The sequence below is a fragment of the Euphorbia lathyris genome, chromosome 2, assembly GCF_963576675.1.
Source record: "Euphorbia lathyris chromosome 2, ddEupLath1.1, whole genome shotgun sequence".
NCBI lineage: Eukaryota > Viridiplantae > Streptophyta > Magnoliopsida > Malpighiales > Euphorbiaceae > Euphorbia > Euphorbia lathyris.
In genome coordinates this window covers 8,099,600-8,115,247 of record NC_088911.1, presented here as the reverse complement: position 1 = coordinate 8,115,247, position 15,648 = coordinate 8,099,600, and the positions used below count along the sequence as shown (strand labels likewise).

The following is a 15,648-nucleotide window of genomic DNA, read 5'->3' as shown; positions in this document are numbered from 1 at the left end:
CACCAAATTTGACATTTAAATAAATTTGTTTAAAAATTTGAGACATTTGCAAATAATTTGACAAACTTAACTATTGTGTAATTTATCGTAAAAATATCACATTGATTTCAAAGTTCTTTAATAGTCTTCTGAACTTATTTAAAATATTCTGGTAATCTCATTAACTTGCTTAAAATGTAGTTAAAGTAATCACTCGGTTGCAAAAAAAGGTAAACTACATACGGAAAGTGTTGTTGCACAAACCTTAAAAAAGTCAAACGATCAAAGTCGGGGTATGAAGTTCTAATATCAGAAAGAACGGGTTTTATAGTTGACCAAGTAAAAAATTCTTTTTAATATGTTTTAATCTATTCTATGAATTATGTAATAATATTCTAATGTGTGTGCAATACATCTTCCACATGGAATTGACTTCTTTGCAGTTGAGTGATTAATAAATTATAGTTTAAGCAAATTGAAGAGACTACTGTGACATTTTAAATAAGTTGAGTGTGCTATCAGAATACTTGAAAATTTTAGTGGACAAATCAAACTTTTTGAACAAATTTGGGACACAGATGAAGATGTATTAAACCATATTTCTAGGCTAATCAATGTTGATAATTTAATCCATGATATATTAAAAGTGTTAATTTTATCTTAAAAATATCATATAGTAAATTATTACATTAATTTCCAAATTTTTACTTTTAGGGATTGATTGTTAAAAAAAATATGGGAATATCTAACAATATAAAAATAAATATATTAAAATCTGAAAGTGACGAGAGAAATGATGATTTATTTGGTTTGATATAATTCAAATTATTCTTTATTCTAATTATAGATAATTTTTAAAAACTGAATTTTCAGTGTAAAATTTTCCTTTTCCTGTTTATTTATGGAATAGGGTAGTGATCAAAATTCCAGAGTTTTGAAAATAATCAGAATATGAAATTGTACGCACATAGAAAAATATTCAATTATTTTAAATGAAGCTTGAGATTGTACCATTTGCTAAACTAAAGATTGCATTTTTAACATTAGGGTAGTCCGAATATCAAAGCTCTTCCCATCCGGATTAAATGCACCATTAATCACTGAATTTATATGGTTATCTCAAAATGGTATCTCAATTTCAATTTGTCTCAATAAAACCAGTTACTTTTGAGTTTTATCTCAATTAGGTTACTCCGACAATTTCAATAATGTCGTGACTGACATGTAAGTACGAGTCAACTCAGATTTCTGACCGAAACGACACAGAACAGTCACGTGTCGGTTATTTTTATGAAAAAAATTAAGTTTTTTTATTTTCATAAAATTAACCACCACGTGGTTGACATTTGGCGTATATGTGGATGTCATGTGTCGTTTCGATCAGATATCAGATATTTTGATCCCTTTTAATCACTAAAATCGCTGGAATGTCCTAATTGAGACAACTAAAAGTTAAGTGATTTTATCAAGACAGTTTGAAATTGAGTGACTATTTTGAAACAAACATATAAATTGTACATTTAACCCCTACCCGCTCCCTATAGGATCTTCATTACCCATTATTCAAATTCTAATATTCTATTTTTTTAATTTAAAATTGTACAATATACTGCAATCATTTAAATACAATCTAGAAAATATTAGTATAATCTTGACTAAAAAATCATTGATTATAACAAAACATTGATCAACCAATATAAAAGTAACATAAAGAAAACCATATAGACTAAAAATTATTTATATAGAAATCCATTGCATATTCAACAAGAAAAATATTATGAAATTTATTAGGCTAAATTATTTTTACATGATTATTTTGATTGTATGAATAATAATATTGATAAAAAAAATAAATATTATAATATAACTATATAAATAGCTTGTTTATTATTTAAGGAATTCTTGTGGAAAACGAGATAGGGATGGAGATTCTCGTTGAGTGAGGAGAGGGGTCTCGATCCCTATCTCGTCTCCATTTCTGAAAAAGAAATTCTTATCTTATCTCCACTCCATACGAAAAATAAATATGAATCCTCTATCTCCATTAGAGTGAATCCCCCAATGGTGACGGATAATTCCCGCCCCATTTACAATCCTAATTATAATTGAGTGTGTGTAATCTTCATTTTCTAGAGAAAAATAAATTCTTATCTCAACTCCATACGAAAAATAAATACGAATCCCCTATCTCCATTAGAGCGAGTCCCTAACAGTGATGGATGATTCCCGCCCATTTATAATCCTATTCATTTATGGAGAAAAATAAATTCTTATCCCCATCCATGTCTCGTTTCCATTTCTGGAGAAAGAAAAATTCTTATCTCCACTCCATACGAAAAATAAATATGAATTCCCTATCTCCATTGGAGCGAGTCCCCGATGGTGACGGATAATGAATTCCCTATCTCCATTGGAGCGAGTCCCCGATGGTGGCGGATAATTCCCGCGCCATTTACAATGGGGTGAGATTCAAAGCAACGTGAGAAGACAATTATGCTCGTTTTGTGCGCCTTCCTACTTGAAGAGCCAATTCTGTGTCAATCTTGAGAGAAATATCAAGTGCTTTTACTGAATGTGTTAGTGCACCACTGCAAATCAAATTAAAAGCTTTTAGTACTGCAAATCAAAACGGATAGTCATGTGATAATTGTGTTATGCAATTTACATCATCCCACGTGATTATATATGATGTAAATACAATAAAACGATAATCATGTCAAATGGATCATGTTAGGCGGGTTGTCTTTGTGAATCGTGTTGTCGTGTCAGAAATTTACAGCTCTATCAACCAGTAGAGTGCTTAGGTAATATACAGATCCCAATTTGATCTAGTATAATATTGTAAATTACCTGGAAATGTAGGTTACTCCGGTCTGTCCGATTTTGTGCACCGTGTCGAGAGTAACATTGCCTGATGCCTAATAACTCAACAAAGATAAATCAATATTTAGTCTCACAAAGTAGAGCAATATAAAATATCATGTTTGTTATAAGTTATAACACATGTGAGTTCTTTCAAAAGATCAGGACATGCTAGTGCCAAACACGTCAAAGTTTCACGTGTGTCCTTCAAACAATATTGACATTATCAAGGCATAAAGTACAAACTTGGTGAAACCTGCTGAAACTCGGTGAAACTATTGCACACCAGTTTAGCACAAGGTGAAACTGGGTGAAACTAGGTGAAATTCTCAGTTTCACCTTGGTGAAATTAAGTCACGAATTCCGTCCAGATTTGTGACGAAATAGTTTTCTATCCAAATTCCGGCCATTACGTGTTTCTTGCCTAGATTCTTTATTTTCCTGCGTTTTCATGTTGTTCTGTGCGTTTTTGGACACCTTTCATCATTTTCCCCAAACCAATGATTGAACAGAAGCTATGGTATCAAAGGGGCATCAGATGATGAATTTGAAATCAAGGCCATAACTCTTCTGTTCTGTTCGATCTGGGAACATTTTTGGCTTTTATTCTGCGAATACTAATCCGCAAACAGTACGTATTATCGATGGTTTAAGTTCTAGACACTATTAGTTAATGTACAACTGACGAGGAGTTACCTCAGTCTCAAATCTCCCATTGATTGATGCAACGGCACTTTGAAGCATAGATACATCAACATCCCCATTTGGTAGAGGTATAACCATATTATCCAACATTATTCGAGTCAAGGACGTCTTTGTTTCGGATGTATAATTCAACACTTCATTTACTTCTTCAAGTGTCCTGGTCTCAACCTTTGGCAAAATAAGATCATAATAAGTGTACATTATATCTGATACAAATATACAAAATATCAAAACACAACCATGCACAAAAATAAGAGTTCTACAAAACATTGCAACAGTTAGTTATAAGTTAATCATAATAGGTATTGACAGACCCTCTTTTAGACATTTGTGAATCCATTTTGCACATTAACTTCTGTTAGACATGTCAGTGGTTGAGCTAGAACCAAATTCTTGGGGGTCAATGGATGAAACTTTACATATTTTTTTTGTTTACGAAGCATCAAAGACGGAAAATTCTGTTACATCCGTCAATAGTGTTAGACAGATTCTAAATAGAAAGGAATTACCGACGGAAATTCTATATTTAGAGATAAATATTTCCATCGGTAATTGTACTTTTACTTTATTTCTTCCTGGAAAGGGAGGGTCCACGGACCCTCCTGGCCCCCTCTTCCTCCACCACTGAGAAATACCATTGACCAGTACCTAGCTTTTCAACTAAGTGGTTGTTTGACTCACCTACTTCCGTATTTAGGGATGTAAGCGAGTCGGGTCGAGCTTTGGCCTACTCATGCTCGGCTCAGTAGAAAATGAATGACTCGGGCTCAAGCTTAACATCCTGTTCGAGCTCAGTTCATTAAGAAAATTATCTGATAATGAGATTCTCACAAGCAACTCGTTAGTTTGTTCACGAGCTTTATTTGCGAGCAACCCGTTAATTCTGTTCATGAACTTTGCTCGCGAACAACTCATTTATTATGTTTGTAGGCTACATAGTTTTAAAACCTACAAAACTAAAGTTTCACACATAACTACATAGTTTTGCATTTCCTCCTTTATAAAAATACTATTAATAAAAAAAAAATCGAACCAAGCTTGCTCACAAGCCTGTTCATGAACATTATAATCGAGTTTATTCATGAGCTTGTTCATGAACCTATAACCGAGCCTACTTGCGAGCTTTTGAGCTGAGTTTCTCCATGCTCAAGCTCGGACTCATTTACGAATTGAGCCTTTAACTCATACTCAAACTCGGCTCGTTTATAAATCGAGCCGAACGCCGAGTTGCTCATGAGCGGCTCGGCTCATTTACCCCCTATCCATATTGCCTTTTAAGAAACTTTTTGGAATGGAGTAATACTTGAATTTTAAGAGAGTACCTCAACCTCCATTTGAAGGTCCTTTTGCTCTAAATACTGATCAACAGATCTTATGGCATTTATGATACCTCCTGCTATTGATATGTGATTGTCTTTTATCATAACCATATCAAACAAACCCATTCGGTGATTCCTTCCTCCACCGATAAGGACCTGTAAAAGAAGAGCGTTATGAGTCGACCAGAAACTACATACATGTGTATTGCTGTGGAGAATGTGCAAGGAACAGATCCTCACAGCCCATTTATCAACCAAACGTAGACCAGGAGCTGTTTTTCGAGTCTCTAAGATGGAGGCAGGGCGTGCAGCATCTGCCATTGCCTATAAGAAGAAAGAAAAATAAATAATTCTCACTGGAAAACTAAAAGAATTTAATTTTCCAAGAATGCATGATTCATATAGTTACGAGTACATAAATTTTAATTGGTCTAGGGTATCTACACACCAATTATTATATCTCAATTTGAACATGGAGTGCATTAGCATCCTTTCATATTTCCAAGGGGTAAATTACACTCATGGCCACTCAAGTTTGCCCTTACTGACATGATATCCACTCAACTTCAAAACCGGACATAAAAGTCCCTCAACTTTGCCCTTTACTAACATAAAAGTCCTTTAATCTTTGGCCACTCCAATAGTAGGTAACCCTCTATTGTAGAGCTGATGGAAGTAAGTAATTTTAATTCTTGAACTTTTTGGTTTTGAGGCCATTTAGGTATTGTTTGGTTAGGAGAGAGAAAGTGATTATTTAGAGAGAAATATAAGAAATGGTGATTTGGAAAAAAAAATGCGGTTCCATATGAAATATGGTTCTAAACAACTTTAATTTTTGGACTTATTCATTTTGAGTTCGTTAACGGTCAACATGGACTTTTATGTTAGCAAAGGTCGAAGTTCAAGGACTGTCATGTCAGGTTTTGAAGTTCAGGAATCATAAAGAAAGTAAGGTCAAAGCTAAGAGACCATGAGTGTACTTTATCGTAATTTAACATGCTATCAGATTTTGCTGATGTGCAGTAACATATTGCTCAACTTTTAAAAAATTAAAGCATATATTAAAAGTGGAAACACCTTAGTTAGAGTTGCTATTCCGCTCATCCTCTGCATAAAATTTAGTACTACCCTTTCCGCTACAACAATATTGTGCGCTCTTCCTATACGCGATGAAAATGAGAAGAATCAGTGACAACTCTTGAACAAATATGTCAAATACCATGAAAGAGATTTTTGTTGTTTTCTGTCCCCTTTGGTTTACCGGACACTTTTCCAAACTGCAGTCCTTTACGAATATAATCTCCATCCTTCCGAGACCATTCCACCTATTGTATAATTTACATCAAGAAGTGCAAACCTGTTAGGAAAAGGACAGTTTGAGAGTCCTTAGTAGATCAGTATTCTGTTATTTTCTTCAATAGTTTTTAGGGGAAAGTACAAAATACTTGTGGTTTGACGGATTTGCAAAGTCGGATTTGTGAAAAGTTTGCAAACTCATGTATGTGATTTATGTCGTTAGCAGCTAAAGGAGTTGTGAGACAATCTGTAAAATAAAAAAGAAATGCAGTTTGGCCAATTTGCAAACTTAGGCCTATAACATAGTTTTTTTTAAGGCAGAAATTTCCTTGCTCCCAATTGATTCCTTTTGGTGTAAATAGGCACGGAAAAAATTGACGGAATCTTGAGTTTGCAACTGACACAAATCACATACCCGAGTTTTGCAAACTTTTAAGCCACAGACCTGACTGTTTCAAACAGTTCAGAGATCGTGGAGTGCTCTCTTAACGAGCTCCTAACAGTTTCAGCAAGATAGGTAACAAGACTTCTAAACATTCTTTCCTAAGGGATTATAGGGTACAAAGTCTCGTAACAAGACCCCAAACTCGTGTTCATAACAAAACCAAACAGATAATACCAACTCATAAAACTGTATCAAGTTGATACCTTTAGGGATGGATCAACCTCGTGAAATATCATCTCTGCCAATGCAATTCCTGCAACGATACCATCCTCTTTTGCCAAAAAATGGGCTTCCACTTCCATGTCAAATGGAATAGTTGCCATACAAGTCACATCTCCTACAGTTGAGCCGGGACGTTGATAGAATGATATGCAAATATCAGCTTCTATTATAGGAGCTTCCAATTTTAAATGTGTCATAATAAGAAATAAATTGAGTTCCTTAGCAGTTAGCAATATGTATATTCTTTGAAGAAAAAACCTACAAATCTAACTTGATTGTGAAGGAACGGAAATGGGCTATAAAGCACCTATGTAGCATGAAAACTTTGTTTTTAAGGCGTTTCACGTGTCAGTATCCGTTTCGGAAACAGAAAATCTCAAAACTTATACGAAAAGTTTAAGGTCACATTTCCTTAATTTCTAAAAAAAAAACTTAGAAACTTGTTTCCTAGGATGTAAAGTGTTTTCAGAGAGATCAATGCAGATCATTTGTTCAGCAAATCCCTAATATTGTCTAAATCATCTTCTACAAGCTTTTCAAAATGAAAAAATCTGTTTTTTCCCTCTATTATGCGACTCTATGTAAAATTTTTTATATATATATAATATACCTATAAACATACATTCTTTAAAAATTTATAGATATACACATATTTTTATTATTTACATTCCTATATTTTTAAGATATATTGTTTCTGGGTTTCTGTTTCCATGTGACATAGTAAAGGACTAAATGAAGAAATGGAATAAACCTCGATCCCCAGCATCTTCGGCAAGAGCTAGCTTAACGACGCCCTTCAAATCATAAGTAGGATGTGAAGGGGGCTTTATGGTCATAGATTGGGACAGTACACTGGGATTTCTGATCTCAATTGCAGACATTCTAACAGTCCTCCTGTAGTAAGCTTAACTTTTTAAACAACACATAACTACTAAACTACTAATGCAAATATTCTGAATTTTCCTTTGAAGAAGAGAGTACCTTGAAGTTGTATATAAATGAGGTAAAAATAACGAAGAATTTAAAATGCTAGCAGACATTAAAGGCAACGTGTTGAAGTTCTTCTGTAATATGGTGAATAGCTTCCAATATAACCTTCAAATGCATAACCCTGCGCTGTCCGATATAAAACCACAAATAAATAAATCAGAATGGAACTAAACAAAGCCCGATTCCAAGAGTATACAAGCTTTACATCGAGGTTCTCACCATCTATAGGTAAAATGCATCCAAGGGTCATTGAATTTCATATTCTTTCAATAAAATTATTGAGCTTCATAATTGATTTCAGTGAAGTTGTTATCTATGTTGCACGGAAACGGAAATGAAACGGATACTGAGAAACGTTATTTCTAAAAAAATTGCTAGGAAATGATAATGGAAACTGAAAGGAACGGAAACGTGGAGACGCTAATGAAGAAGAGTTTCCGTGCAACATAGGTTGTTATGGCTAATTCATGTACAAAAACTCACTCGAATGTTGTCCTAGCACGGAAGACAGTTGACTATATATCAACTATGCGCCATGTTGAGCATATCTAACAGAAACGTGAGTAACAACTGGCACAACCTAAAAAAAACTATATCTTTGTCCAATGGTGTTTAGTTGGTATATAGTTAAGTGTCTTTTGTGACGTCAACATTCCGGTGAGTTTTTTTACACAAATTGGTCATAATGACTCCATTGACATCAAATGTGAATTTTAGTGATTTTATTGAAAGAAAATGAAATTTAGTGAAAAACAAACCCCAAACTTAAGTAACTATATCAGTATAATTTACCCCACCATCTATATCTCAAGTAGGGGTGTCAATTTCGAGTTTTGCGTCAAAATCATGTTATGTTATATGTTTCATATGATTATATATCATATAAGTACAAAATGATAACCATGTCAATCATATGTGTTAGTCACGTTGTCTCTATGAATGGTGTTTGGTGTTTTCGAATCCGAAATTGTCACCCCTAATCTCAAGTAGCGTTAGCCACAAAATCACAAGCAGAGGTTTAAGTAATGCATATGTAAAAATCAGGAATAATCACAATTAATCTGTTAAGTTGTGCAATTACTAGCCATGTTGAGAAGCAATGGAGAAGCAAGAAGTAGTAAAATTCATTATTCACCTGATAAGAGAGAATAAGGCTATGTATACAAATTTAAATTTAGAAAAATCAGGACATACAAATTCATCAAAAATCAATCCAAACAGCAAAAGTTAATGAAAAGGCAAACTCATAACGAGGAAAATCAAAATCCAGTGATACAAGTAGGAATTCCAGAATTAATCTGTTAAGTTGTGCAATTACTAGCTATGTTGAGAAGCAATGGAGAAGCAAGAAGTAGTAAAATTCATTATTCATCTGCTAAGAGAATAAGTCTATATACACATACATGAATTTAGAAATTTCGGGACATACAAATTCATCAAAAATCAATCCAAACAGCAATTGAAAAGGCAAACTCATAGCCGAGGAAAATCAAAATCCAGTGATGCAAGTAGGAATTCCAGAAAGGAAGAAGAGGAAACTCACTTTGAAGTATTCAGAATCTAAAATTTAATCGAGGCTGGCTTTTGCTGGACTTTGTGAAGTGAAAAGCTATTTCTCGTGATTCTCCCTAAGAATGAAGTCTGAAGTGTGAATTAGAAGAAGTGCAAGACCAATCCACGAAAGAACGAAAGATAGGGAGAGATGGTAGAAAAAGGCATATCCTCTGTGATATTCGTCATATCACAGTCCTTTGCTTTCAATTTGTATTATACACAGGATTTTAACACTCCTGCTACTGATTTAAACTGATTGCATCGCCGGAAAAATTAGATGACCGCAAGTCTGCAAGTGTTACTTAAACTATTATTGGGCTATTGTGTATTTAAAATTTTATTATTTGGTACATGTGTTATTACGTGACAATATTTATTGCTGAAGTATTTTCGTAAATTTAATCTAACGATTTATTAAATTTTTTAGGGTAATTAATTTATTAGTCCCTATATTTTGACAAAACACACTGTTTAGTCCTTGTATTTTTAAAAACACATGTTAAGGTCCCTAACCTTTTTATCAATGAACTGTTTAGTCCTTCCGTCTGTTTGTTAGATTTTTTTTACCGTTTATGATTTCAGAAATGATTAAATTACTCTTTACAATTTACCTTCAAACTTTAAAAGAGAAAATCCAATTTAAAAGAAGCTATTTGTATGGAGAACAAGAAAAAGAAAAGACCCAATGCATACGAATTTGAACGATTAAGAAGAAAATCAAGAAGAATAACATTCAAAGTTGATTTCAGATGCATTAGAGTTTAAAGGAAAGGAAAAGAAGAACGCAAATCCAAATTGACTAACAAAATCTTCATGAGAGTCTAACGGCAGGGACTAAACAGTTCACCGAGAAAAACGTTAGGGACTAAACAGTTCATTGAGAAAAAAATTAGGGACTTTATCATGTGTTTTTGAAAATACAGAGACTAAACAGTGTGTTTTGTCAAATTATTATATTTACGTATAAAAAATTATTATATTTATATATATATCACATAACATAATTTTTTATACGTAAATATAATAATTTTTTAATTTTTTTTATATAGACTTAATATATAAATAAATAAATAAAATTAATTCTTTATTTATTGATGTATTAAATTAATATGAAAAAATTAAATCAATTCTCACGTGTCAAAAACTGTGTATGTGGTAAAATTTAACAAATTTATTAATTTCCCATTTAAAATGGATTAAACTGTGTATGTGTCAAAATTTAAATGTTACCTATAGAAATACTTCAAGGAAAATGTTATAAATGATACCATAAAGTAGAAATGAAATTTTTTTGATACCCTATGGGCCAAATATAGGCTTAATCTTTAATTTAATTAAACTGTTATATACTTTTTTTTTTTTATTGCACAATGCGTGTATATTAAATAAGAAAAAAAAATCTTCACCACACTCCCAATGTGATTCGAACTCATACACATATTTTCTTGATTGTTCGGTATTTATTCGCTTACGAAAATAAATTAATGGAAAATTTTAGGTTAATCACGAAAAAATATATAAACAAAATGAGGAAAATGTTTTACCAATTCGAAAAGAGTAAAACATTTTCCTTATGCTTTTTGGAAAAATGCTCCATTTATTTTTACCCTTTCTTTCTACGGTATTGTAGTTGGTTATTCACCGTTACATTAGGATGCTTTAATCTCCAACATAGAATTCTTTCTGAGCCAGATTTTTTAAGAGATTTAGTTACTTGCTCTATCTCTTTTGTAAAACGTTCAACGAACATGGTAGCTCATGTTCTTGCTAAGGCTGTCTGTACCGAGTCTGTTCGTGGAGAGTGGGATTGTCCACCTTCGCTCATGCTCTAAGGCTATCTGTTCGTGGAGAGTGGGATTGTCCACCTTCATTTCTTGTCGATTTGTTAAACATTGATTCTTAATAAAAGTTACCAGTCTTGATCACATGCACCTTAATGATCATGTAGAATTTGCTAATTTACCGTTAGATCTAAGCTTATTAGAATTCTAAGGTGGAGATTCAAAACATCGTGAGGTTTAGATTTAATAAGCATGTATCTAACGGTGAATGAGCAAATTCACTTGCTCATTAAGGTGCATGTGAAAATTCCTGTAAAAGTTACTTTTATATTAACAAAAAAAAAAGAATTCTAACAAATCTAAATCTAACGGTGAATAACAAAATACTACATGATCATTAAAGTCTCGTGAGTTGATCTTTTCATTTTAAAATTTGTTTTCAAGCCAATAAAACTTGCATCCAATTAATAAATCAAATACTTATAGAAGTGATATATATTTTGATAAAAATTAAATTATATATGAATTACAATTTCCAATTCAATATAATTCATAATTCATTCACACACACAACCTTAAGCAATACATCTTAAATTAGACAACAACAGAAGCACATAAATTACAAAGTAACATGCTGTAATTTTTGTCAAATTTCAACACTAACCCAAAATTCAACACTAATTACACTAAATTATTGTTTCTGACCACATAAACGTTCAATCCATCACAGTACTCATTTTTTGCAGCTTCATTCCTGTGTTACTTATACAATGCCAACAACTTTCTCGGCTTTCGTTACTACTCTAACAAGCTCTCCTAGGATATCTCGACTCGACTCTCCAATCATAACTGATGAACTCTGATACAACAAGTGCACTCGAATGAGGTGATCCCGCATTACTTTCTCAGCTTTCTCAGCTTTCATTACTACTATATCGACCTCTCCTAGGATATCTCGACTCGACTCTCCAATCATAACTGATGAACTCTGATACAGCAAGTGAACTCGAATGAGGTGATCCCAAAACCACTCCCAGAGCTTCATCCATTTTAGGAGTCCCTTGACTGCACACATTTTAATTCCTAGTGTAGACCCAACATTCAGGTGCAACATGACAGAAAGTGGCGAGCATAATCAACTGTATGAAAACCAATTAAATCGGCATTGAGCAATGCTTTCAAAATCTCATCTCTGACTGGTAGAGTCCGGTAAATTTCCGGTGAGGGGAATAGACTATGAAGGAAGAAACCAAGCTTAACTCGGTAGAAACGCTTCCTCAAGAAAATAAGGAGGACCATCAAGTGATAGTCATGAACTCATACAAAATCATCTTCACGAGTAATAACCTCAATAACCCTATGTGCAAAAAATTTATTAGCAGAAACATATGCTTGCCGCAACAACTTATCAAAGCAATCACCTGCTTACAGAAACCATGATAAATCTCTATTTGATATCTCGGCTATTCAGCGATTGAGCTCCACATCCGGATTGATTGAAAAGTCATCCTCCAATTGCAACAAAAGTGAATCCTCATCAAAGTTGAATGACCCCTTGCTCGATTTTGAATCTTTATGAGCTTGATTCGGGAGAAAATTTGCCACAATGATTTTCTTCTTGCAACATCCGGACAATGGAGCATCTGAATCTCCATTACTGCTTCCATCACAACCATTTGTTTCTAGAAAAAAAATTCCTGGAGCAATCACCACCCTTGGGATAGATCTAGGTATGCGGTAAATTCAACATGTCTCCAGATGCTAAATCAAACAAATTTAAGCAAGATCTTGACACCATTGTTGCGAGATTGGTTTCAATGTTAGAATCACCGTCTTGTCTTTGATCCAAACAAGGTGTTCAAGGCCTAATAGTAATGTTAGAGATTAAGCACCTGCAAGAACAAAGTGCGATAGATAAAACTGAGCCTTGATATAAGAAATATGCAATGAGTGACAATGATCTAATCTAAACCATCTCTCATGGACCAAAATTATTCCATTTCTGAGTAGTAAAAAGGTAAATATAACAACTCAGCAGTAAAAAGGTAAAATACAACTGTGGAGATTACTTGCCGCAAAAGAAGAAAATTTTTAAATTTTCAAAATATATATTTATGGTAGCATGAAAATAGTTATTCGACCATGACATTGTACATTTCATCATTGCATAAAGGGAAAATTTAAAAGATTGTATGAAGCTATAATCAAAAGTCTCATTCATAAACTAATGAAAACAATGAGCAAAAGAAGGTACCAATTTTTTTCAACATTGGTTGCTTTAATTTTCAAAACCTACAGCTAGTCCTACATTTATACCGACAAAAATTGATTTTCCAATAAGGACCACAACTTAATGGCAGTCATAGATGAACATAAACACATATACTATGTTGCACGGAAACATTAACGACTAGATTGATACCTTCAATCTAGACTAAATTAATTCAAACTGACAACTTTACGAGATCTTTGACCCTTAATTCGGTCAAATATATGATAATGCAATTTTTTTGTCTAGTAAGGGGATCACAAATAAGAAACCAACAGCGTAAAGTGGGTTGTATTGCATATACATAACATACAACCATAAGGAATCTCTGCTTACAGAATCCCATGATTCATTACAGCATCTACCAACAAAACATATATATATTTCTATTTACACAACATGAAAATTCTATATATAAATTTTAACAATTTGTACAAGCATTTAAGCAAACTATAATCAAATCATACAAGTGAATCAAACGCATAATTATGCAACAAAAAACATTATGAGGCTCCTAATTATTCCAATTTTGATAGATTGAGCTCCTAATGTTTCATTTCAATATACTAAACCTTTGATCTTCTATTTTTAGTCACATTAAACCTGATGCACATACATAATCCTCAAATTCACAAATGCTCATCTATAATTCACCCTCTTTACTTGGAAACAATGGAGCTAACATGTGTTGTCATAACTCAGAATAAAATGGGCTTTTTTAAAATGGGATGGGAACCCAGTGTTTAAGATGTTAAAAATCTTACAAACTGTTGAAGCCCTATATTTTAAGTGCTCAAGAAGCTAAAATTTCCTATAAATGTAAGGACAAACTTGAAATTTTGTCAATCACAATGAAAGGAAAACAAGTACGCAAATAAGACACAATGATCATAGCACATTAATTAGGAGTAAAAGAGCACTGCCGTATCCAAATAGTAACTTAGATCTTCAGAATTCTCATTAAAACATAAACCCCAAGAAAGCAAAAGTCAAAGATTTACCAGTAAGAATTGTAAGCTGTAACTAGGTTATTTTGCTTCTAAGTAGCTGCTGCTGGTAAACAAAATAGTTCCTGCAAAAAACAAAATCATCATAGAATCAGAGCAATTTATAGTAAATGCCAACAAAAAAAAAAACTCAGAAAGAACTTGCAAATGCCCAATTCACCTCTGCTAATAATTTTTTCGAAGATACTGTTGCGGAGGTCATTAATCGTGAAGATGATTTTGTATGATTCATGACCATCACTTGATGGTCCTCCGAGTTAAGTTTGGTTCTTCCTTCATAATCCATTCCCCTCATCGGAAATTTACCGGACTCTACCAGTCAGAGGCAAGATTCTGAAAGCATTGCCCAATGCTGATTTAATTGGTATTCATACCTTTGATTTCGCTCGCCACTTTCTATCATGCTGCAGCCGAATGTTGGGCCTAGACTAGGAATCGAAACGGCGGTCGATTTTTGTTCCAGATAACGCCTTCAAAGCACCGCCGGAGAAGTTGCATTAAGGTAACCCTAATCGCATCCCATCGACAACGGCACACCAAGATTTCATGCCTTAATGTCTCGGCTATTTGGCAATTAAGATCTCTCCGAGGAGATGTCATTGGAAGTTTCCGAAGATTCGTGATTCTCCGGCGAAAAGGAGGGGTGGGTCATTGCACGGCGGAGAAGACCCGCCCCTCGAAAGCTCTGTAGAAACTTTAGGACTCAATTCAGCTTATGTAGTAGGTGTGCCGGTACATACCATTGCGTTCACATGGATTCCGATCAACACGCAGATTTTGATCATTCACAGTATTTAGGGTGATTAAAATCCTAGCGTGTATGTTTAGGGTAAATTACAAAATTAGGTCAAATGGGAGATCTATTTACATATTTAATCCATTTATTCAACCTACTACATATCTAGACTGATTTTGTGCGACTTTCCCATAATACCCTCAATATTTACGCGCGTCTGTCTCCCTCTCGTCTGACTTTGTAGATTCGATCTTATTCGAAGCCTGCGAAGCTAATGTTTGGGTTTACTTGATGAATTTAATTAGCATATGTGAAGCCTAGATGTGTTTTGAAGCTAATTCACAAAGTGGTATATAACAAAAAATGTCAAACAACAACGGATTCTAACATTAAAATCATAACATTATCAAAATTTACAATAAGATTGCGACAATAAACTCCCAACAAATCACTTTATAATACATAGGCTCCTATTCAATACCG

The 15,648-nt window shown here is 33.6% G+C and overlaps 1 protein-coding gene and 1 long non-coding RNA gene across 4 annotated transcripts; both read right to left on the bottom strand.

Moving 5' to 3' along the window:
* Positions 1 to 2,000: 2,000 nt before the first annotated feature.
* LOC136216495 (nicotinate-nucleotide pyrophosphorylase [carboxylating], chloroplastic-like) lies at positions 2,001 to 9,660 on the bottom strand. Of its 3 annotated transcripts, none has more exons than XM_066003017.1 (11): positions 9,362 to 9,660; positions 7,810 to 7,944; positions 7,580 to 7,722; positions 6,810 to 6,943; positions 6,127 to 6,190; positions 5,943 to 6,025; positions 5,106 to 5,189; positions 4,869 to 5,021; positions 3,538 to 3,714; positions 2,830 to 2,904; positions 2,001 to 2,567 (listed from the first exon to the last, which is right to left on the bottom strand). In XM_066003017.1, exons 2-11 carry the CDS (start codon positions 7,866 to 7,868, stop codon positions 2,535 to 2,537), a joined length of 1,005 nt encoding a protein of 334 aa, XP_065859089.1. In that variant the 5' UTR covers positions 7,869 to 7,944; positions 9,362 to 9,660; the 3' UTR covers positions 2,001 to 2,534. The 3 variants fall into 3 exon arrangements, with proteins under 3 accessions (XP_065859089.1, XP_065859087.1, XP_065859088.1); XM_066003015.1 differs by having other exon boundaries at positions 2,830 to 2,897; positions 9,362 to 9,658; XM_066003016.1 differs by having other exon boundaries at positions 2,830 to 2,897; positions 7,810 to 7,939; positions 9,362 to 9,658.
* A 1,981-nt stretch (positions 9,661 to 11,641) lies between these two features.
* LOC136216491 (uncharacterized) lies at positions 11,642 to 15,186 on the bottom strand. The gene is made up of 3 exons (XR_010683319.1): positions 14,590 to 15,186; positions 14,424 to 14,494; positions 11,642 to 13,045 (listed from the first exon to the last, which is right to left on the bottom strand). It is a non-coding gene; the product is annotated as an uncharacterized lncRNA (long non-coding RNA).
* Positions 15,187 to 15,648: the final 462 nt, after the last annotated feature.

Bases quoted from the DNA above. Each gene is read 5' to 3' on its own strand.
- LOC136216495 (XM_066003015.1), bottom strand. From the start codon at position 7,868: ATGTCTGCTAGCATTTTAAATTCTTCGTTATTTTTACCTCATTTATAT. The intron at 7,723-7,809 runs GTACTCTCTTCT...AGCTTACTACAG, and splicing joins CATTTATATACAACTTCAAG to GAGGACTGTTAGAATGTCTG. The intron at 6,191-6,809 runs GTATCAACTTGA...ATTATACAATAG, and splicing joins AGGTTGATCCATCCCTAAAG to GTGGAATGGTCTCGGAAGGA.